Source organism: Rhinolophus ferrumequinum, chromosome 15 (assembly GCF_004115265.2).
Source record: "Rhinolophus ferrumequinum isolate MPI-CBG mRhiFer1 chromosome 15, mRhiFer1_v1.p, whole genome shotgun sequence".
NCBI classification, from domain to species: domain Eukaryota; kingdom Metazoa; phylum Chordata; class Mammalia; order Chiroptera; family Rhinolophidae; genus Rhinolophus; species Rhinolophus ferrumequinum.
The window spans coordinates 22,924,329-22,946,443 of NC_046298.1; the positions used below are offsets into that span (position 1 = coordinate 22,924,329).

General features: G+C 43.8%; 2 protein-coding genes across 6 annotated transcripts in view; one reads left to right on the forward strand and one right to left on the reverse strand.

Annotated features, from left to right (window-relative positions):
* Positions 1-3,296: 3,296 nt before the first annotated feature.
* On the forward strand, positions 3,297-13,925 carry GABARAPL2 (GABA type A receptor associated protein like 2). The gene is made up of 4 exons (XM_033127461.1): positions 3,297-3,458; positions 3,787-3,842; positions 5,002-5,174; positions 13,317-13,925. The coding sequence occupies exons 1-4, from the start codon at positions 3,425-3,427 to the stop codon at positions 13,405-13,407; spliced, it is 354 nt and encodes a 117-aa protein (XP_032983352.1). The 5' UTR covers positions 3,297-3,424; the 3' UTR covers positions 13,408-13,925.
* ADAT1 (adenosine deaminase tRNA specific 1) overlaps positions 13,426-22,115 on the reverse strand; it is a 36,977-nt gene continuing 28,287 nt past the window's right edge. For 4 of the 5 annotated variants that reach the window (XM_033127454.1, XM_033127459.1, XM_033127453.1 and 1 more), the window contains one exon: positions 13,426-21,494. In XM_033127454.1, coding sequence (XP_032983345.1) covers positions 21,302-21,494 — 193 coding nt within the window. In that variant the 3' untranslated portion in view covers positions 13,426-21,301. The remainder of the gene's footprint in view (positions 21,495-22,115) is intronic. The other variant, XM_033127456.1, reaches the window with a different exon arrangement.

Consider the following 22,115-nt stretch of genomic DNA (forward strand, 5'->3'; position numbering starts at 1 on the left):
GATGGTTCTAGTGTCACCTCCTGAAGGTGGCTCTGCTCTGAGGAAGGAGATGTTTGCCTCCAAAGCTCCTCTTGCAGCAGAAGGAAACACGTACTGTAGCTAATGTCAACTTAGTTACTGCTGAAATAGAAGGAGGTGACTGCTAAAAATTTAGGTGTATGAACATCCTGGGATGCCATGAGCTTTGCAAAAGTATTTACTAATTTAATCTTTATTCCATGATTTGAGGAAGCTAGTCTTTGTGGTTTTATTTAAATTCTTTAAGAGAGAACATCAGATTTTTTTTTAAATGCTAAAGATTTGTGTATATTGTGTGATTTTCATGCATTCATGACTGAGAACTGACTTCTCAGTTTCCATGTCCATAATTTTCTGATGTTTCATACAATTTACCTTCAGGGACAGAGAGTCGTTCTCTTAAAACTACACATTTTAATAATATTCTACTCCTTTCTAGGAGCTCCCATTTAGGGTCTTCTTAATCAGTTTAGAACTCCTGAATGTTTGCTTCAAAGGTTTCCAACACTTCTTTGACTTTGGTATTAATCTATATTGCTGAACCTTTGGCTTCCGAGTTCCCTCATCTAACTTCAGCTTTTGTTTCTATTCATTAATGAAAGTTTATCCTTTGAAAAATGTACCCTTCTTTCCAAAATATAAGATTGACATTCTCTGTGAAGTCTTTCTTGATAAGCCTCACTGGGCTTTGTGTTGGCCCTATTGCTCTCGCCGTCCCTCAGTATCCATGTTCACACACCTCTCCAACATTTGAAATTTATTCTCTGTATGTTATAGGTCTGTTCATGTGTAATTGCATACATGCATTATCCTTTTTCTCCTGCTGACTCACCTCTTCAACTAACGATTCCCGCAAGGAAGGCATCCAGTGTCTTTAGAACATTCAATAAACTAAACATAATGACTCAAAGAAGACGGTGATGTATATCATTAAGGCATATCAGAGAAGCCAATTAGAATGGTGAACTGGAAAAAGACATCAAGAAAGTGGGTAAAGATAGAAGACAGAAGGACACTGCACATCACTGAGATCATCGGGTGTCGTGCCTGTGGTTGGTGGGTGGTGGATCTTTCCCCTGAGAAGTGTACTAAGTCTTCCATGTGAGTGGTGGTGTGCAAATGCTTTGGACTAGGACACAGTGACCAGCTCGGAAAGCAGGAGTTTCAGTTCAATTTCTAACTCCTCCATTGATTCACTATCAGATGGTGAACAACCATCTTCATTCCTCAGTGTTTAATTCTATTTGCAAAAAAGGTATTTTCATTTTTTTCCCTCTCTAGCTGATCTTATCCAGTTGAATAGCTTTAAATAATTCTCTCCTGAATTTGAGACCACAGATCCATTTACTTACCCAACATCTTCACTTGGATGTGTCTCTCAAACATCTCATACTTAATACATCCAAAACTAAACTCTTGATTCTCAACCCACCTGCCAAGCTGGATCCACTCTATTTCAGTAAATGGCAATTCCATCCTTACAAAAACCTTGACTTATCCCTCACACCTCATATCCAATCTATCAGCAAATTTTATCAGCTTTACCTTCAAAATATATCTAGAATACAACTGCTTCCCACCAACTCCATAGACACCTCCATAGACACCATCTTGGTCCAAGCCAACATCATCTTTCACCTGGATCATCATGATAGCCTGTTAACTGTTCCCCTTGCTTCCATCCTCAACCCCCCATAATCTACAGTCGAGTAACTAGCCTGATCACTTAAAAAGGAAAGTTTATCATATCAAAACCTGTGCTTCACATGGAATTCAAAGCTCAATACAGTTTTGTTCTAGATCTCTTTGATCTCATCTCCTCACACTCCCCCTTGTTTATTCAGCTCCAGCCACAAGGGGTTCCCTTTCCGTTCCTAGAAACTACTTTATTTAATTAGCATTCTATCCCACCATCACTCTCTAGACACCAACCCTGTTTTACTTTTCTAAACAGCACCTATCATTTCCTGATATATTTATTTTTGGTCTTGTTCCGCTAGAATACAAACTCCATGAGAGCAGAGGTGTTGTCTATTCTGTCCACTGCTTTTCCCCGACACCCAGAAAGAACAGTGTTCCTATGTATACAACAGCAATTTCTAGGTATGAAATTCAAAGGATTTTCACTTCATTAAAAACATTCAAGCAAACAAAAAAAACTATCTTGGTTGCTCAGACACACAATCTTAAAATAACAAAAATACTTTTATTTATTTATTTATTTTTTTTTCTTTTTTTCCCCTCCCCCCAAAAATACTTTTAGAATGAAGCTAGATTCCACAGCATCTGTCAGGAATTTCAACTGTAGGAAACGATGAATGACAATGTTCAAACATTCAGGCCTTTCAGGTGCATCAGCATCACAGGCACGTGGAAAGGATCATGTGCCCAATTAAGCGAATATTCTTCTTACTTATTCACCAGCTCATAAACAGACGATGACCCACAGCAGACTGCCCTGATGATTCTGCTAGGAAGAAAGGAATGACATCACTGGGGAACCTGAAGGCTCAGGCAGTGACACACGCACACTCACACAAGCCTAGGCTGTGATTGCTGAACCCCAAGATGACTGACTGCCAAAGAAGCTCATCTCATGACCAGCTCTCAGGGGAATTCTCCGAGTTTGACAGTCACTTCGGACCCTCTGCCAATTAAGGTTAAGGAGTCTCTTTCTGATCATGGTGATGTACAGTCCTCAAATGCCTTTGTGATACCTTTTCTTAAACATTTATTTAAACAGCTTTTCTTGAATAAAGGAAGGAAATTGGATTTGTTTAAATTCAATTTCTAGGTCCAAGGCAACCTGCTACGGCTGTCCTTAGTACTGAACCCCAGGGTTGTCATCAGTAGCCCTCCCCACACACAGTACCCTCAAATTAGTCACAATCCCGGTATGGAGCTCCCTGTTACCACTCCAAACAGTACTCCCCGAACTGTGAATGCCTTAAACAAACCCTGCCACCCCCTCCCCCATCACAAGACCCCTCTTCTGTCATTCATACCTCCAAAATCCTCCCCGCCACCAACGCCCCAGTCAGGCTTCCCTCATGAACAGCCCTCTGTAAGGATCCTATTCTATCAGCCAGACGCTCAAACTCCCCTTTCCGTAGCCAACGTCCAACGAGACCCTACTTCTATTATGAGTTCCCAAATATCCCCTCCCCAGTCACCAATATCCCTCACAAATGCCCCTGTCGTCAACGTCATCAACTCCACTCACCCTCGGTTGCCCCTCGCGAGCCGCGCCGGAAGCCCCGCCCCTAGCAGGTTGCTAGGCTCCGGTAGCCGGAAGTCCCGCCTGCCGTGTATTCACCGCCGCCGCCGTCGCTGTCGTTGTTGTTGTGGTTGGTGCTCTGAGCTCCGCGGCTCCGAGAGCCGGCTGCGTCCCTTCCCCGCCGCCGCCATGAAGTGGATGTTTAAAGAGGACCATTCGCTGGGTAAGCGCTCGGCCACTGGCCGGGCCGTGGGGGCCGGCGCGGCGGCTGGGCCCTTCCCCCACTCGGGCCGCCCTGGGCTGGGCCGGGCGGGGCGGATGTGGAGCTTTGGGTTCAGGTCGCCGAGGCCCGGATTCCCCGGGTAGCTGCCCACAGACCCCGTGCCGCCTTCCGCAGGCCCTGCTGGGAGCCAGGGGATCGAAGACTGAGGCCGCTGGGACGCCCGAACGAGGGCCCGGGGCGTGCGTAGGTCGCGGGGGGAGGAAGGCTGGGTGCCCCGGAACCGGCCTGCGGGCAGGCCTGACAGTCAGCCGATGTGTTTCTCCCACAGAACACAGATGCGTGGAATCCGCGAAGATCCGAGCGAAATATCCCGACCGGGTTCCGGTGAGTGGACTCCCCGCCCCTTCACCTCACTGTCACCCCTGTCGTCTGGGACCCGTGACAGGGCACCAGGCCATTCAACAGTTGACAAGTTGAGGTTCCAGCCCCGGTTCTAGTAGCAGATGAGCCAGACTGGGTTAGGGGCCGTACGGATGCGGGCGTGAGGGGGCTGGAGCTGGTGCTGTTCAGGGTGCCTCAGTGCTGAATCTCCCGATCTAGGCCAGCGAGCTGGCTGCAGCCTCTGGGCTCCCTCGCTAATTATGTAAGGAACGATGTTCTAGGACAGGGCAACAGGTCACTGCCACTTTGGGGAGCGATGGTGGAGCAAGACTGTCACTTTGGTCTTGGACGTGGTACTTTAGTCTCAGGACATTCTCATCTGTAACTTTGAGCCACCATTTTTATCTGACTTCCAGCACCCTTTCCTTACCCTGACCCTGTCATCTTTTCCTGACCAAAAAAATCTGAGAAGCTGCTGAAAACCCCTTCTCCTGTAGTTCTCCCTTAATCAATACTAAATATGACCCTATATTTCTTTCATGGTAGGGGTGATGGTTTCTGTACTCCTTATTGATTTTTAAAGGACATCCAGGCCTGTTATTGTAGTTCATTGCTTGTGAACAATTTCTTTGGAGAGGCGTGAGGGGGACAAATCGGAAACCTGGTTCAGAGAGAATCAACAGGCCAAATGAAGAGCTTGGTTCTTGGCTGGCTGGAATAGCCAGTCATTTCCATTAGTCCATCCATTCTCATTTCCTGTGTTCCTTGGGATCTTAATTGCGCTGTAGTGTGAAGGTAGATCCTTTCTGGGGTCTTGGAGTAACAGGCTGCTGATGGAACCCTCACTAGATATTCTCAGGTCTGCCCAGACAAAATGTTGAAAGCTTTGTAGTAAGGGCTATGTTTCTCTTATGCATGCTGAGATCAGGGATGAGAAATATAGTAACTGACCACAGAAAAGCACTTACTGTTTCCCTATAACATATTTATATCAGTTCTTAACCTCCAGAGTATGTGGTCTATTAATTCAGGGGCATGTTTTTTCATGTTACACAGTTTCCCACCCACCTCCTTGCCCACACACTGTTCATCAGCTCCCTGACAATCCAAGGCCAAAGTCTTACATTAGAAATCCAGTCCTGATCTCTCTTTGCTTTCCCAGGTGATTGTGGAAAAGGTCTCAGGCTCTCAGATTGTTGACATTGACAAACGGAAGTATCTGGTTCCATCTGACATCACTGTGGCTCAGTTCATGTGGATCATCAGGAAAAGGATCCAGCTTCCTTCTGAAAAGGCGATCTTCCTGTTTGTGGACAAGACAGTCCCACAGTCCAGGTGAGAGATGTGTAGTAGTGTTGGTCATCTGCTTGGCTGCGTACAGAACTCAAAACTTTGGCGGTCTGAAAACTCTTAGAGGTCCTGACTGGAAATCAGGATTTTTGTGCTTCCTTACATTAGGAGCTCAGGGAAAATAAAGGCTGCAATAACTGGGAGTGTGCTTTGGGTTAAGACTAGAACAAGGCCTGGATTATTTTAAAAAAATAATGAAATCTAGCCTCAGACCCCTCAGAATCCTTTAAAACAGTTGAGGACTCAGTTAAGCTTAAGCCATCAGTAGACCTGAAACCTGGAATGGTTTTCTCCAAGTGATCCAGGAACTAAGTCTTGTCATTCTCCATTGGGAGCTTGTGGACCTTGCTGAGGCTCAGCTTCAGTTAATCATCCCGCTTGCTTGCTCTCTAAACTCAGTCAGCTCAGAGCCACTGTGAGAATCTGTAGCTGCCTGATCTTCAGTACACTACAGTGGCTGCTGTCCAGCAAAAGGCTCTGAGGTCCCTCTGCAGACTTAAACCTCCCGTGGTATCATCTGTGCTGTCAGGTTAACCGCCCCCATGCTCTAGCTGTTGTGCTTCCTGGAAGCAGTCTTTGGGATAACTTGGGGCTGAATCTAGGCAGGGCATTACAATTCCCTTCTTCCGTGTAGTTGACAGCCCAGCTTTAGTCCCCTGTGGAAAGAGGAAAATGGACTGGCTCAGTCTAAATCCCTGGTCAGTCCTTTCCTGTTAACTGATTGAATACTAGGCCCTGAGCCAGATGCTGGCCCCCTCTTTCCTGAGGTGGAGTTTCTGGCTGCATCTCATCTTTGTGGCCCAAACTAAGTTTCATTTGCTATCCCCCAAAAGTAGTACTTCTAAAAATTAAGGCTTTCAGAAGCCCTGGGAAATAACCCAATGTGGCCAAAATATGTTCCTTTTGAAAATCCTTGAAAGCTCCAGAAGAGGCCTAAGCCAAATTCTAGTCCTTTTCCTACGAAAGGTAGAAAGCTCTTTTTCAATCTGAAAGACCAGAAGGCAGAAAGGCTATTTTTTGGTGTGATTTGCTTTTTCCCAATCTCTACCACTTCTACTTCCTGGTGTTTGGCAGAGAAGCAGGGTAGGGGAAAAATGGAAGATTCTTCCCTAAGGTCTGTCGACATAAGAAATGTCCAAACATGTAGAGAATTTTTATATGTTTGTTTGAGCCAAAACTGATGACACAATGAGTGGGAAGCAAGCTCTCAAATGCTCCGGAGAGTGACAGTTTTACAGTATCTTCTATACATTTGGAATTAAGGCTGGAACTTAAGGAAGATGACAGGAAGATGGGAGAAAGGTGGAGATTGGATTACAGGATCGTTAAGACTCTGGTCTCTTGAGGGTGGTTACCTTATTTCAAAGGTGTGTTAATTTAGATGCACAGGAACAATGGATGGGGCTTGCTTAAGGCAAAGATAAGCCTTTTATTTAATACGTTAGTTGCCTGGAGCACGATTATCCACCACACCTGCCCAGTTAAGATTTTATGATCAGCTTGCCCTGTGAGGTTACTTTCCATAGAACCCCTTTTTCATCCACAGGCCAATGTCCTGTCTGAGGGGACCTGCCTGCTAGGTGCCTTTGCTATAGTAGCTAGTGCTCAGGAAGCTGTGGTGTGGCCAGCGTGATCTTGTCAGCCAGAGTTGGGCCCGTCAAGCCTTCCTTCTTAGCCTCTGGGCAGTGTGGCACTGGGTGCACTTTTCACGAGGGGAAGAAGCCCTGAGTATCTGTGCTCAGTCAGCTCCACGTACGGGGGTAGGGGAGGTAAATTCATTCATATCACCTGCACCTTCGCAGAGCCTTGGTGACTGTTTCCTCCTTCCTGGAGTTAGCTTCTTAGTGGGAGGGAGGAGGTGACTAGGACCTATGGCATTACGTTTATTTCCTTCAATTCTTCTTTTTTAAAATGTATGCATATTGGTGTGGTCAACAAAAGTACATAGGTTTCAAGTGTACAATTCTATAATACATCATCCGTGTATTGCATTATGTATTCACCACCCAGAGTCAGTTCTCCTTCCATCACCATATATTTGATTCCCTTATTGCCTTTGATTCTGATCCTCTGATACTTCTTGAAGGAAATGAAGCAGGCTTCTGGAAACATTAAGATTACTCTGATGGTTCCACATTAATCTAGCAATTAAAATAGCTGCAGATTTTAGCAACTGCCCTCTCCCCCCATTATCCCTGAGATATAAATAGAATTGGAAATGAAAAGTGATTCTCAGGGCCGCAGAAGCTGCTTCAGGCCCATTTTTCTCTCCAAGTCTCCCTTGCCTTTCCAACCTGGTAAGAATCTGCCCTAAAGCAGATTTACTCCAATGACCCAAGTCAGGATTTTAGTCACTAATGAGGGCCCCTGTGCCCAGGCCCTCAGTGCCCCTGGCCCCAGTTAATGACTTCCTGCAATCATTAAAGCAGCAGTTCTTTTTTTTTCTTGAGGGTTTTATCCTTAAAAACAAATTTGTTTATAAACAAAAGAGGCATGCTTGTGACATCATGGGGTTTTATGCAAATGATTAATCACCTGATAGCAGCACAAACAAAATTACCACAGGGTCTCTTTCCTAAAGCTGATGTGTGACTCAGCTTCTCCATATCCTCCCCCAAGGCAGTTTCGCAGCTTTTTCCTCAGCTCTTTCCAGACTCCTTAGGGAAGCCCAGGGCCACCCTTAACCTTAGCCTGTGCTTGCAGCTCTCAGTGGCGGGGGAAATGAGTTGGAAAGGGATGAATCTAAACTCGCAGGAGCTCTCCCACATCCTAAAGCAGACAGCACTTAAGCCTGAGGCTGAGAGGAAGTGAGTTCAATTATACGTAAGTGCCTTGGAGGGAACTTGGGGACAGTGTTCAGCGTGTAGAATGTTGGGATCATTGTTTAGAGTAGTTAGTATTAAATGTTGATTCTCGAAATAGAGACAGAGGTAAGTCCCTAAAAGTTTTGCTTCCTAAATTCTTTCTGAGTTCTGTTTTTTAAAAAGGGGGATCTCAACTGCCTTTTCACATTAGCATTGGAAAGTTGAATTCTCTGCATAGGTGCCTGCATCCAGAATCAGGCGAAAACCGAAAGGAGAACAATGGGTTGGTGCAGGCAGGACTTGAGGAAGCACAGCAGTGTACAGGTTTCCCAGCCATGGCATTGGAGGGGCACCCAGACTGGCAGTGGTGCCTACCTTTTGGTCTTTGTTTAGAACACAGACAAGAGTCTTATTAATCCAGCTGTTTAAAATAGAAACAGGAATATATTAGTTAATAAAGTATCTCTAAGATGTGATAATTTGGGAATGTTACATTGGTTAACCTTTGCTGTTTAAGATTATGGTGTTACGTTGCTTCTGGATCTGAAAGAGATACTAAGTAAAAGGAAGTTGTAATGTCTTGTAGTCCATTCAAAATGTGGTTAAATCAAGCACTTTTGATCATTTCTGGGTAAATACCTCTTCAAGAACAGGGTTTATTTCAGCAATTGAATAGGGTTTATTTATATCAGAGAAAACTCTGACGAAAGAAACAAGCAGTAGTTCATTTTTTTAGAACCTCAGGGAGCCTTCGGGGTCATAGTAACTTGCGCTTTGAGGCCAGTGCCTTTGTGGCCACTGGCCTGCCCCCTCTCCCACCTCCCCTCCCCCTGTTAGAAAAGAGAGAAATCCAGGTCCAATGGAAACACATGTGCTTCGAAACAGATGGGTGGCCAGGTGTGCCTATCAGTCCAGGCAATTCATGGGTCAGGCTGGATCCCACAGCCCCGTGACCTGACCTTGGTTGGGGGACGTGGGGAGGTTCTGCAGGGAATGGACGTCCACACCGTTCTAGGTCAGCATCCCCTGATTCACAGGCTGTTGAGTAGCTTAAAACTAATGCTTCCCTCAGCAGCATGGCCATTCCTGCACGTGGATCCTTCTGAAAGGTTATTGCTTAGTTTGTCTGGGTCTGTGACCCTGAATGGACGGGTGGGAGACAGGGTTATAAGGGGCAATTTAGGTTCATTCCACTTGGTACTTCAGGGACCCACCACGCCTCAGATTGGCTCCAGGGCTTGAATCTGCATTTGCTTTTCCCATTTCTTTGTCAGGCTCAGAGCTTGGAAGGTGGCAGCATCCTTCTTGGATGAGAGCGTGCGTACTTGATGCCACCGCGCTGTGCAATAGCATTAGGTACCGCAGGCCATCTTGGGGTGCCTCCTGCAGCCAGTAACAGGCAGGAAGCTGTGGCGTGGCGGTGCTGCTCGCGAGGGGTCAGGCCGTGCAGCACGCCTGTGCAGCTTAGCCAGGCAGACATGACAGCTACCTCTGCATTCGGACCCTAGGGCATTCCAGCGGTGGCCTGCCCGTGTGGCCCAGGCTGTGAATTCTGAGAGGGAAGTTTATCTTAGAGGCTTAGGAACTTGTCTGAAACTGACACACCAGGCTCCTTGCCATAGATTGCTGACTAGGGTTATAGTTTTCATTCCTGTACTTCCCCTTGACTATGCTTTTAATGGGACTTAAAAAAAACATTGTTTTAAAAACTGTATTTGTAGCCCAGCTCTTTTTGGCTCCAGGCCAAGTTATTTTGTGTGTGGCTTGGTACTACAAGTGCTATTTTCAAATCGTACTATACAGAGGGATGTGCCAGTCTTTCTGGGCACCCAAGGAAGCCGTGAAATCAGGCGTCAGTTGAAGCTAAGGCTCTGCTGAATGGAGTGTTTAGCTCCTAGCATTAAGCATTGTCAGGTTTAAAGTTCTTGCCCAAGGGTTACCCTGAGTATAAGAACACGGTGCTGCCGACAAAGTTTCCACACAAGGCTGTGTGACAGAGAAAAGGAGAAGAGTGAGAGGACTCTTTAAAGTTTTTAGGCACAGCCATCTTGTTGTCAAATGACAGGATCTGAAGGAGAGAACACTAAGATCTGGCACACAGCATGTGATGCAGAGGCCGGCAGCAGTGGCCTTACCTGGGAACGTGTCAGAAATGTAGTCTCAGGCCCCACCTGACCTGGTGATTCTGTGCACGTGGGTGTGTACGAGAAGCTCCGTGCTAAGGGAGGTCTCTGCAGAAGGTACGGGGAGGCTGGCATTAGGTCACTAGAACAGATGAGCTGTGTATGCACATGGAGGCAGCAGAGCTCGGTGGCAAGAATGTCTCCTGGCTTTGTGACCTCAGGGGAATCATTTAATCTCTCTGTGCCTTTTCTTCTCTATGAACTATGGCCTGTGATAGTACCTGCCTCATAAGATTGTTGTGAGGATAAAGAGGGGTATGTAATACACTTAGAACAGTGCTTGGCACTGAGTGCTATTATGATTGGGGTTTACGATCAGCCTCTGTAGCTGCCAGGGCACTGGTTAAGCAAATTTATAAACCTAAGTTTTACTTAAAAGACCATGGAATCTCAAGACAGAAAGCCACATGTTTATAGCCGCCACCTCCCTGACCCCCCCGGCCCCCCCTCCAATCTCAGAGCCTGCCTTAGATGGTAGTGGTTCCAGTGTTCACCGCAGACAGCATACAGAGTCTGGGGTGGGACACTGGTGTTAATAAAGCTCCTCAAAGTTATGTCTTTTTAAAAAACTTCCTTAGATTAAATTTGTTGGGGTGACATTGGTTAATAAAATTACATAGGTTTCAAGTGTACAATTGTACATCATCTATATAGCACATTGTGTGCTCACCAGCCTAAATCAGATCTTCTGTCACCATATATTTGACTCCCCAAGCATTTCTAGTTCAGCAGTGGGACTCAGGCTTTCAAAAAACAGAACTTAGTCAGATGGAAGCAAACTCGACAAAGGCACCAAGGGGTGGCTGCCTTTGAATTGCACACAATATCTGCTACACCTGCATCGAAACCCCTTGGGTAATGGTAGTGAGGAGATGGTAAGACAGGTCTCATCAAGGTCACCCTGGACATGACTAAGTGGGGCAAAGGGAGTTAGTTGTGGCAATAGCTGTAGCTGTTTAGCCTCATTCTGAGGAGTCGCAGGGAAAAGCCGAATTCCTCGGGGGCATTCCCAGCTACCAGGGTAAAAGTCTTCTTGAGAGAGTCAGCTACTTGTTCAAGCCCTTTGCTGCTCACTCCATTTCCTGGTGTGTCACTCTGCTTCCTGACCGACCACATGGCTCTTAAAGATAAGCATCTCACAGCAAAGCAAAGCAAAACAAAACAACGAAGACAAGTATCTATGTTCCTCTGGCAGAGGGACTGGCAGAGGGACCTGGCTGCACATGGACTCATCTGGCATTTTAAAACATACTGATTCCTGGGTCCTACCTCCAGAGATTCTGATTTAATTGGTCTGGGATGGGCTTGGATATGGAGATGTTTTTAAAACTCCCCATTGTTTCTGATGTGTAGCCGAGATTGAGACAGACACAGGCACTCCAGGTGGTCTCCTGAGTGGGGGTTCCTCCCTCTGTCCAGTGCTCCCCAAGTCCTTACACATTCCAGAGCAGTGAAATAGCATGTGAGCCACATTTGTAATTTTAAATTTTCAGTTAGCCACATTAAGAAACAGGTGAAATTAATTTTAATATATTTATCCAGTGTATCAAAACTGTCATCATTTCAACATGTAATCAAAATTGAGATATTTTACATTCTTTTTTCATACTGACTCTTTGAAATCTTGTGTGTTTTACACTTATAACACATCTCAATTCAGATGAGCCACATTTCAAGTGCTGAAAATAGCTAGAGGTTACTGTATTGACCAGCAAAACGTAGGGCATGTCTATCATAGCAGAAACCTCGACTAGACAGTGCTGTTCCAGGTTCAGAGACCCTCACAGGGAGCACTGTTTCATTGTACAAGATGCTGATGACAGGCCATTTCGTATTCATATTCATCCACCCCCACGTTGTTACTTAATAATTCTCATCTACCCACACAGCCAAACGGGCTGAGCTTGAAAATGGGCAGGAAGAACAGGAAAGGGAAAAACTCCCCTTTACAAATGTGGCCTGTGTCCCTGTTTACATGGAGGTCCCATGCAGCCTGCTAGGGGAACAGCGGCAGAGTGGTGCGGTCATTACTTCACCAGCTTGAGGCCCTGGACCCCTTGTTATCTACCCCAGTGGTCCTTACTTGACTGAGTCCTGCATTTAAGCGTCTCTTGTGACCTGTCCAGGCTAGTGACCTCTGATGTCTCAAGCTGGCACTCAGACCCCTACTTTACTGCTAGTTCTGATTGACCTAACCAGGCACGGTGGCACTGAGTTTAACATATGTCCTCGCCTCCTGCTCATCTCTAATAGTACAGTCACGTGGCCAGAGCTCATGCGCGGTTCCAAGTGTTACTAGTCTTACTCGAGCAGGTACAGCTCAGTTTTATGGCCGAGAACTAGATTAGGTCTCCTCTACTGCAGTCTGTTTTTCTGCTTAGGGAAAGCCAGCTTTCCCACCCACACATGTTTACGCAGTACCTATTTCTGGAGGGTTCTTAGGAAGGTTGGGCAGGGCGTCCTTGGATCCCACATACAGTCTGAGAGCTGTTTGCGTTACATGTGAGGAAAAGAACTTCTCTTTGATGAGCTGATGCAGATCTCTGGGGCATAGGGTTTTTGGTGGGGGGGCTTCCACAAGAATGAATCCACCTGTACTTACATGTTAGGTACAAATTATAAATCTTCAATAAACCAGCCCGAGGAGAAGAAAGCTCTGTGCACTCTTCCTTACCTTGGTCCTCCACCCATACAGGGATGGGCCTCTTGGGTTCTTAATTTTGCTTAGCTTTTTCCCCTTGCCCTGGGCATTCGGAAAGCATTCTGAATGTACTAACCAGTACTACCAGCCAAGCCCACTCCAGGAGCGAGATAGAGCTGTCCTCTGAGGGATTTCCTTTGTGTGAGGGGGAGTGCGAATGGCCTTGCCTTGCGGTAGGGGGATGGAGATTTGATTCTACTCTTACGTATGTGTGATTTCCAGAGCCTGCTTTATCTTAATCTTTTGTGGCCCCACTTCCCTTCTTTACTACAGGATTGTAGCATGTACTGAGATTTGAATCTCTTTTTTTCACCTACCACCGAAGGTGTGGGAGAGTCGCTAGTTTGAGGAGTCAAGTTCCTTATCCTCAAGTATCTTTCTCCCAACACCTACACTCGGTAACTAAACCCAATTCTCAATGTTGTTTTTCTCTTTCAAGCCTAACTATGGGACAACTTTACGAGAAGGAAAAAGATGAAGATGGATTCTTGTATGTGGCCTACAGTGGAGAGAACACCTTTGGCTTCTGAGGGCCAGTGCTCGGCTAGGTGCACCGTTCCTGCTTGTGTATCTTGTAAATAGCCGGCTGTTTTCAGTTACTATACCAGAACCTCTTCACATAGACCTATTAGTGCATTTGTAACTGGATTGATTTCTTAATATATTGGAAGGTTTTGTTTCCTTAGACTAGTAAATTATCATACAGAGTTTTATTTTGAGTTTTTCTTTTTGTGCACTGTCCTCATGGCTGTACTCTCCAGAGAACTGTTCCTATGGGAATCATATTTAATGAAGATATTTCCATATTGAAGTGAGGTAGGTGGGGTATTGAAGTGAAAGGGAGGGAGATGATGCATTTATTCTGGATTATGTTTGAAGTGTTAGATGGCTAAGTATTAAAAGCATCCAAATTAAATCCTTAGCAGTCAGAACACTTGCTTCACTAGACTTTGCCAACTGCCAATCATGTTGGACTGAGCTAATCTGTTCCTCTTTCTGAAACTACTAAGGTAAATAATTAACAATAAAACTTCCTCTTATAAAGGCATTGCAGTGTGACCACGTCCTTTATTCACCATCTTTTAGATTGGTCAGAGAAGTAGCTCCTATGTCTGCTGGGCCAGGAGGAGAGTTTGTGGGGCCCATGGCATCACAGCCAGGAACAGAAAGCAATGGCCTGTGTCATAAGTAGGGACATTTTCTTTTAAGTGGTTAAAATGTTCACATGGTTCAGATATCAAGCCTCTATAAAAAGGTATATATTGAGAGCTCCTACCACTGTCTTCTGACCACCTGAACCCTCTGCCTTATGGGAAACTACTTTTACTGGCTTGTTTCTTTTTACTATTTACTTTGGAAGTACAATTAAATATGAATATATGTCCTTATTTTCTTATACAAAAAAACCCACATATGTTTATGTATATTGCTTTTTTCATTTAACAGTATATCCTGGTGATCCTTCCATATCAGTCCATAGTCTTTTTATTTTCATAGCAAATAGTATTACACTGTGTGGATGTATCATTATTACTTAACTAGTCTCCTATTAATGGGAGGTTAAGATACATTGGTGTTGTTTGCAATCTTTCACTGTTACATACAGTGTTGGAATGATAACCATGCACACACAGCCTTTATAGGCTGTTGCTCTTCAATACTTTCTTTCTAAAAATCAAGATTTAGATTTGTTTTTCCATGCCTGTGAGTTTCATGATTTCTCACAAATTAGTATAGATGTGTAGGCTTGCCAGGACACCAACGCATCTCAGAGGAAATGCTTACTTTCCTAAATCTTCCTTAGATGGACTATGTTGGAGGCTAGAGACCTACATGGATCATTAGAATAAAGAAATCAGGTATCACTCAGTGATGTAAGAAAATGTAGTTAAAATGACTGTCAAATATCTACTGGGAAAGAAACAAAGATCTTTAGCTTCATTTTTACCAAATTATATAAGCAACCTGTCAGAGCTCGCTACTGATGACAGCTTCCCAATTGGGATCAGAAGAAATATTCTTGTCTTGGCAGTTTGTTGGTCTTTCCCAAACCTGACCCATTAAAATCTGTGGTCCTCTTTGCTGGTAGTTTCAAACTAGAAGCAGGGAGAAACTGGCCTATAAGTGAGCACGGTAAAGGGAAGGAACACTCTGTGTTATAAGGAATCTTGTTTGCAGTGACATATACCAAACTCAAACTGGCTAACGCTCTACAAAGGCAATTTATTATTTCATCTATCAAATAGGGATGGTTCACTGGCTTCAGGCATAGCTCGAACCAGAGATCAAATGATAACATCAAAAGTCTTTCCATCTCTTCGTTTTGTTTTCCTCTGTGTTTACTTCATTCTCAGGCAGATTCCTTCCATGTGATGGCAAAGATGGCCTCATCAGCTTAGCAACTCCAGTAGAAGGAAGAGCATTTCTTCTGAGAACAACGTCAAAAGTCTCTGGGAGGACTCTGGCCTTGCTTGAATTACTAAACAGCCCTCTACATGGGGCAGGAACTGGTGGGAGGCAGCAGTGAACCCCTCCTTAACCATGTGAACAGAACAGAATTATGCAGACATGGAGGAGGGACAGTGTTCCAGAGGCGCTTTGATCTGTTTCTGTTTCACAACCACAAACCCACAAATGCAACTGAGAATAGAGGGAAGAAGAAAATCAAAAGGCAAGTGTCACCGTAGCCAACTGTGATTTTTTCTTTTAAAAGTAATTTATAGTTAGCATTTATTGAGCATTCACTGGGTACCAGATAATTTGCATACATTATCGTGATTAATCTTCAAAAACCCCTCATAAATAGGTAATGTAATTCCCACAGCCACACTGCTAACAACTGGGAAAACTGAGACACCACATTTGAGATTTAAGAGGAACAACTGCAGTTGGCAGTATCAAATCATCTCGTGATGTCTGTTTTCTACTTACAGTGTGCCTCACACTATGCTGGACAGACACGGGCACAAATATGAGTAAAGCATCACCCCATCCTACTGGAGCTTATGGTCTGGTAGTAAACCGACACAAATAATTATAAAGCAATGCTGTAAGTGCTATAGTAGAAAGTATTGGAACAGAGGAGAGACGATTACCTATAAAAACTACTGAGGAAAGCAGCCTTATTTGTAATATCTAATAAAATTGGACTTGTCAATGTTACCTTTAAAATGCAGCACCTGATTGAAGGTTTTAAAAGTTATCTTAGTAAATAAAATTCAGCAGTACACTTAAATAGTCCTCACCAGGCAGAACTTAGTCCAAGAATGGATTATGTAGTTCCTCATTATGTCTATTAAAAAAATATACTACATTAACAAAGCATATATGTGTTCATAGATGAAGAAAAAGCACCCGAAACAACTCAAAACCCATTATATAATAATAATAATAATAATAATAATAATAATAATAATAAACCCTTAGCAAATTTAGAAGGGCACTTTAATTTGATAAAGGAAATTCATCAAAAATCTATAGCAAGTATGTACATTATATAAAGCTATGGTAAATAACTACCTATAAATAGATGACTCCAAAATCTCTATCTCCAGTCCATCTCTCACCTGATCCCCAAACCAGTCCCTCAAAATACCCATAAATAAGGCAGTGTGGTACTGACATTGGGATAGACATCCATTAAAGGAACAAAACCCAGAAGTAGATCTGTGTATAATAAAACATGTCAGAGGTTGCCTGACAAATCAGTAGGGAAATGATGAACCAGTCAACAAATATAAATGGTACTGTGACAACTGGTTACTTATATGGTAAAATTTTAGACACATTCCCATTAAAAACAGGAACTAAAGAAGGAAGTCAGGACTTTGATATATGAAGTACATCTCAATAAAGCTGTTTAAAAAAAGTCTATCACAGCTTTTACTTAACATTGTCCTGGCATAAAACCAATACAATAAGAGAGAAAAAGTAAACGAGAAGCATAAAAATTAGGAAGACTGAACTATTTACATGCAGACAGTGATAGTCTACATAGAAAAATCCAAGAGAATCTATAAAAATTAGAACAAATAAAGTTCAGCATGGTTGCTGGATACCAGATAAGTTACAAATATTGATGTTTCTACATACCAGTTGTAACCAACTGGGGAATATAATAGGAAAGAAAGATCTCATTCTCAGTAAGAGAAAAATCTCTAAGTGCATAGAAATAAATATAAGATATGCAAGACCTTCACGGAGAAAATGATAAAACATTATTGAAGGACATAAAGACCTAAATAAGAGATACTTGTGTACTAATGTACCATATTCAAGGATGAGAACACCCAACATTGTAAAGATGCATATTGTCCCCAGATTAACCTATGAGTTGAATGAAATTCCAGTAAAAACCCCAATAAAGTTTTTTTGTGTGTGTAATCTGGAAACATGCTAAAATCCATCTAGAAGAGCAAAAAGCCAAGAATAACCAAAAAGTGTTAAGGAAAACAATCTGGGGAGACCTGTCTTAGCAGTTATTAAGATGGTGCCATATGGCGTAGAGATAAATAAGTCGGGGAACACAACAGAAATCCAGAAAGAGATTCATGTTTAAAATATAATAGTGATGGCATGAAAATCAAAGGGGAAATGATGAACTAGTTAATCCATGATTCTGTAATTGGTTATATATATGAAAAAAACCAGATTCATATTACTACATCATGCCTAAAATAAATTCAGGGTCAATTCAAGACCTAAATGTGGAAAATCAAAACTTAAAAAAAAATCTAGAAAAAAAATAGAGTATCTATGACCTTGACTTAGGGAGGGAGATCTTAGACAAGATGCAAAAATATAAACGAGAAAGGAAAAGATTGATAAATTTAAGTACATAAAAATAAAAATCTTAAAGTAAAAATCTTTTATACAAAAAATGTACTGTAACAAAATCAATAGAAACTACAGATTAGGTGAAGATGTTTGTAACATATAAATCAAAAAAGAATTAATATCCAGAATAATAAAGAATTCTTGCAATTAATAAGACAAACAACCCAATAGAACAATGGGCAAAAGATAACAAAACTCCATAACCGTCACTCAAGGCCACCGTGTGTGTCGCACATGACACCAACTCTCGGGTGTGCCTTTGACGAAGACTGCGATGTACACAGGGGCCTCCGGGTTGTGCAGAGACACAAACTTCACTATGTAGTTAGTTAGGAGTCCTGTGCAAAGGCAAAGGAAAGGAAACTGGGATATCATTTCAAACACATCACATTGGCCAAATGTAAAGTTTCAACGTATAAAATGTTAGGATGTGAAGCCTCTGGAATTCTCATAACTGCTGCTGCGAGTATAAACTAATGCTATCACACTGGAAGGCACTTTGACACTATTCAGTAAAGATGAAATGCAGATAACCCTTGGCCGAGCAAATTCCATGTCTAGGTATATATCCTAGATATATCCTACCTATGTACAAGAGACATACAAACAAGAATGATCACTGCAGCCTTGTTTGTATGAGTAAAAAACTGGAAACCAACCAAATGTCCAACAGGAGAATGAAGAGATAATATGTGGTATATTCATACAGCAGTTAAAGTGAATGCGGCAGCGCTACGTATGTCAAAATAAGAAAGTCTCCAAAATGGTACCGATGAATGAGAAAAGCAAGATGCAGAAATATATTCAGCATATCAGTTCTATAAAGTTTAGAAACATGCAAAACAATTGTATGTATTGCTTACAGGTACAAACTTATGTAATAAAAGTATAAATCATGCAATTCAGGGTGGTGGCTGGGGAATAGTATCAGGGAGGGGTAAATGAGGGGTTTCAAATACAACTAGTTATTTTTTATTTCTCCAGAAAGTAAAAACCTGAAACAAATATAGCAAAAAGTTTACTGGCAATTTTCTACCGTTATTTTTGAAACGTTGCAGAATGTTTTGTTTTTAAGGTACACAGTGAGAACAGAGATTGGATCCTTCTCAAAAAAGAGCACATGGGTGCCTCCATTTCTCACCTCCGTTCACTCCTCCAACCAGGAGAGGCTGGCTTCCACTTCCCTGACCCTGCTGTTTGCTGAGGTTACCAAAAATAACCTTGTCTCCCAGTAGGGAAGAGGGGGGATGACAAAGTTCTTAGTTCTTACCTTCCTTGTTTCTTTCTTTTAGTATATTCTACATTTTGGATTATTCCCACCTAAAGCTTGTAATTGGCTCTCTCCTGATTTTCCTCTGCCCTCTTGGTTGTACTCTTTCCTGTGCTTCTCGACCTTCCCCTTGAACTCTCTCTGTTCCCAGGGTTCAGTCCAGGATCCCCTTTTCTTATTCTGTAAGAATTTGGTTGATTTTACCCTAATCAATGTCTTCAAAGACTACCTATAAATAGATGACTCCAAAATCTCTATCTCCAGCCCATCTCTCACCTGATCCCCAAACCAGTCCTTCAAAATACCCACTCTAGGTCCTTACCTCATGATATGATAGAAATCCCAAACTCCGAAACAGCTCATCATCCCCACCTCCATCTCCTGCCCTGCCCCCAAAGACCAGCTCCTCTTCCTGGCTCCCTTTTCCTGATACATGGCACCACGTTCCATCCTGTCACCTACTCAGTAACCTGGAAGCCACCCTCAATACTCCCTCCTCCCCTACCTGCAATCAGACTCACCAGCCTTTGTATTTCTCAAGTCAGTCCCCTTCCTATGGCTCCTAAAACCATTGTCGTCTGGGTGGGCCTCATCATTTCTCTTCTAATTACTACAGTAACCGCCCAACTGTGGTCTCCTTGTCACCATCCCTGCCTCTGCCAATCTATCCTCCTTGCTACAGAGGAGAGTGTATTTCTAGAATGCAACTTCCATCCCATCTCTTTTCTCAAAATCCCTGAAGTGCTGAGTTGTCGGGATAAAACCATTCTTCACAGGGCATAAAAAGTTCCCCCAACAGGCCCCCAAATGCCTCTCCCCCTCCCATACTCCACCAGCCCAGCCATGGCCTGCTTTCATCTCTGGCCTTTGCATATGGTGATTCTCTACCTCAAATATCCTCCTTTCCAAACTGTCCCCACATGCACCCCCATTTCCGTCTGCTTGCTATCCCCTAATCCTTCCCCTTCACCTCCGTGCTCAAGTATACCTGGGCCAATGAAACTTCCCGTGCACCTTCCTCTCCCAGCTCGGGTACTGGACCTCTATCCTAGCCATCTTCACACTGGACTATTCCACTGCGAAGGCAGTTAGTTGCCCGTCTTCCCTACTGGTCAAGGAGCAACAAGAGGACTATCCCCTCTCCTTGTACCTCAGGGGCATCGCACAATGCCTGGCATATTGATGGTGTTTAGAAGGTACATGACTGGTCCACCTGGAGCCGAGAACCTACTTAACAAGTGCGAACGCAGCTTAATTTTGCAGCAGTGGCTGAAACACGCCGTGGCTACAGGGAGGGCTGGGGCAGGTGTGTGCACTAGGGCACTGGTCCCAAAGGCGGTCTGAGGATCTTGTTCTAGAAGAATTTGGAAGGAGGCGATATAAGTGTTCTTATTCTCAGAACACTCACTTATAAGTAGACTGAATGGTAGCATGCTTTAAAAAGCGCAGTTGGTTCCCCTTTACATCTTTATTTCCTCAGGGAGAAAAAAAAGATCCTGGTGTTGACATGTGGGAGGCAAAGCATAGAATTAGGTAGGAGGATCTACATACACCTCTGTGATCAACAGCTTTGCTTCCTCACCTCCGTCGCTGCTGAAAACAGGCTGCTGCTTCCACATGTGGCAGGGAGAGGTGCCCGCAAGCAAACCTGCGAATGCCTGGTGTGCAGCAAGAGCCTCACAAACATTGGCCCCATAAGCTTCTCCTGAGGACAATCTCTTATGATTATCAGCAAAAGCTCTGGAAATCGAGACTGGCAAATTGAAAAGAGTCACTTATAAGCTGAAGTGGCAGACCAAGGCTGGTGTTCCCTATCTGCCAGGCACTGTACACATGGCAGGCAGCCCCCTCACACCTATGTTGTACATTGTCTCATCCCCACAGCCCCGTCACCAGGGGGTGGTGATGCCCTCATGTCAGGTAAGGACACTGACCCTGAGAATCTACTTACCTCCCTAAGATCGCACAACCAGCATATCCTGGAGCCACACAGTTCAAACTCAGGTCTAGAGCCTAGAGCCACCCTTGTTCTGCTAGACCGAGGTTACAAGTTGAGTGCCTGTGTCTCTAAGTGGCCCCTAGACATGTACATAAAAATCCAATTTTCTTGCTTCTGAAAAAATGTGGAAGATCTGATAACAATCAGCAGGAACAAAATACTGGTTTCTCATTGGATAAGGAATACACTTTTCAGTTCACCTCCTTTCTTTAAGTTTCCTACTCCTGAAAATATCGGGGTTTGTAACCTTTGCACCATAGTTTATGTGCCATCCTTCATTTTAGAGTAGAATTTCTCCAAATTATATGCAAACAAAATACTAGCCCATCTTTCCTGAAAGAGGCATATGGCTGGGCTGCACCATCTGCCCTTCAGCACAGGTGAGTGAACACTGCTGTCTGGAGCTGGTTGAGACTGTGCTGCCACTCACTCCATCACCCCAAGGTCTTGTTTCTCCAGTTGCCAGCTGGTTTCTCAGCCCAGCAGGTAGGGCTGTGCTGGGACAGCAGGCCCTGGATAAATGAAGGGAAAAGTACAGCATGAAAATAACCAGCGGAAAAGGCACTCACTGGAGGTCAGGACAGTTCCTAAGTGGCAGCAATAAAAAAGGAAGTTGATGAAATCCTGGGGTGGGTGGTGGAATATATACATCGAGAAAAGCTCTTTTCTTTCTCTCAATTATCTAATTCAGTGAAAACAGGCAACTAGATTGTGTGCATCTATTGTGGGGCAAAGCTTGGGTTGCCCTCAGTATAATTTCTCGGAAATCTCCTGAGAGGCTGCACATAAAGGTCTTGTTGTTGAACTGAAGAGAAATGCTGGGAATGGGCTCTGTCATCCTGCTCTGTTGTCAGGTTGGTTTCAGCACCAAGGGGCCCACCGTGCCTCCCCTAGAGACATTGTGGGTTTCAATGCGCTTTTTATTCTCTTGGCTGCTTGAGCCAACAGCCATCACCGTTTCCATTGTGAGTTCTTTTTCTTCTGGAGCCAAGCGCAAGTTCAACGAACATGTGCTTGAGACCAACATTTGGCAGCCCACTTGGAGTGACTTTCTGCCTTTGCCTTTTTCCCATCAAGACACTTTCCCGCATTTGGAGATTGAAAAGCAATGCTGAACACACTTTGTTCTAAAA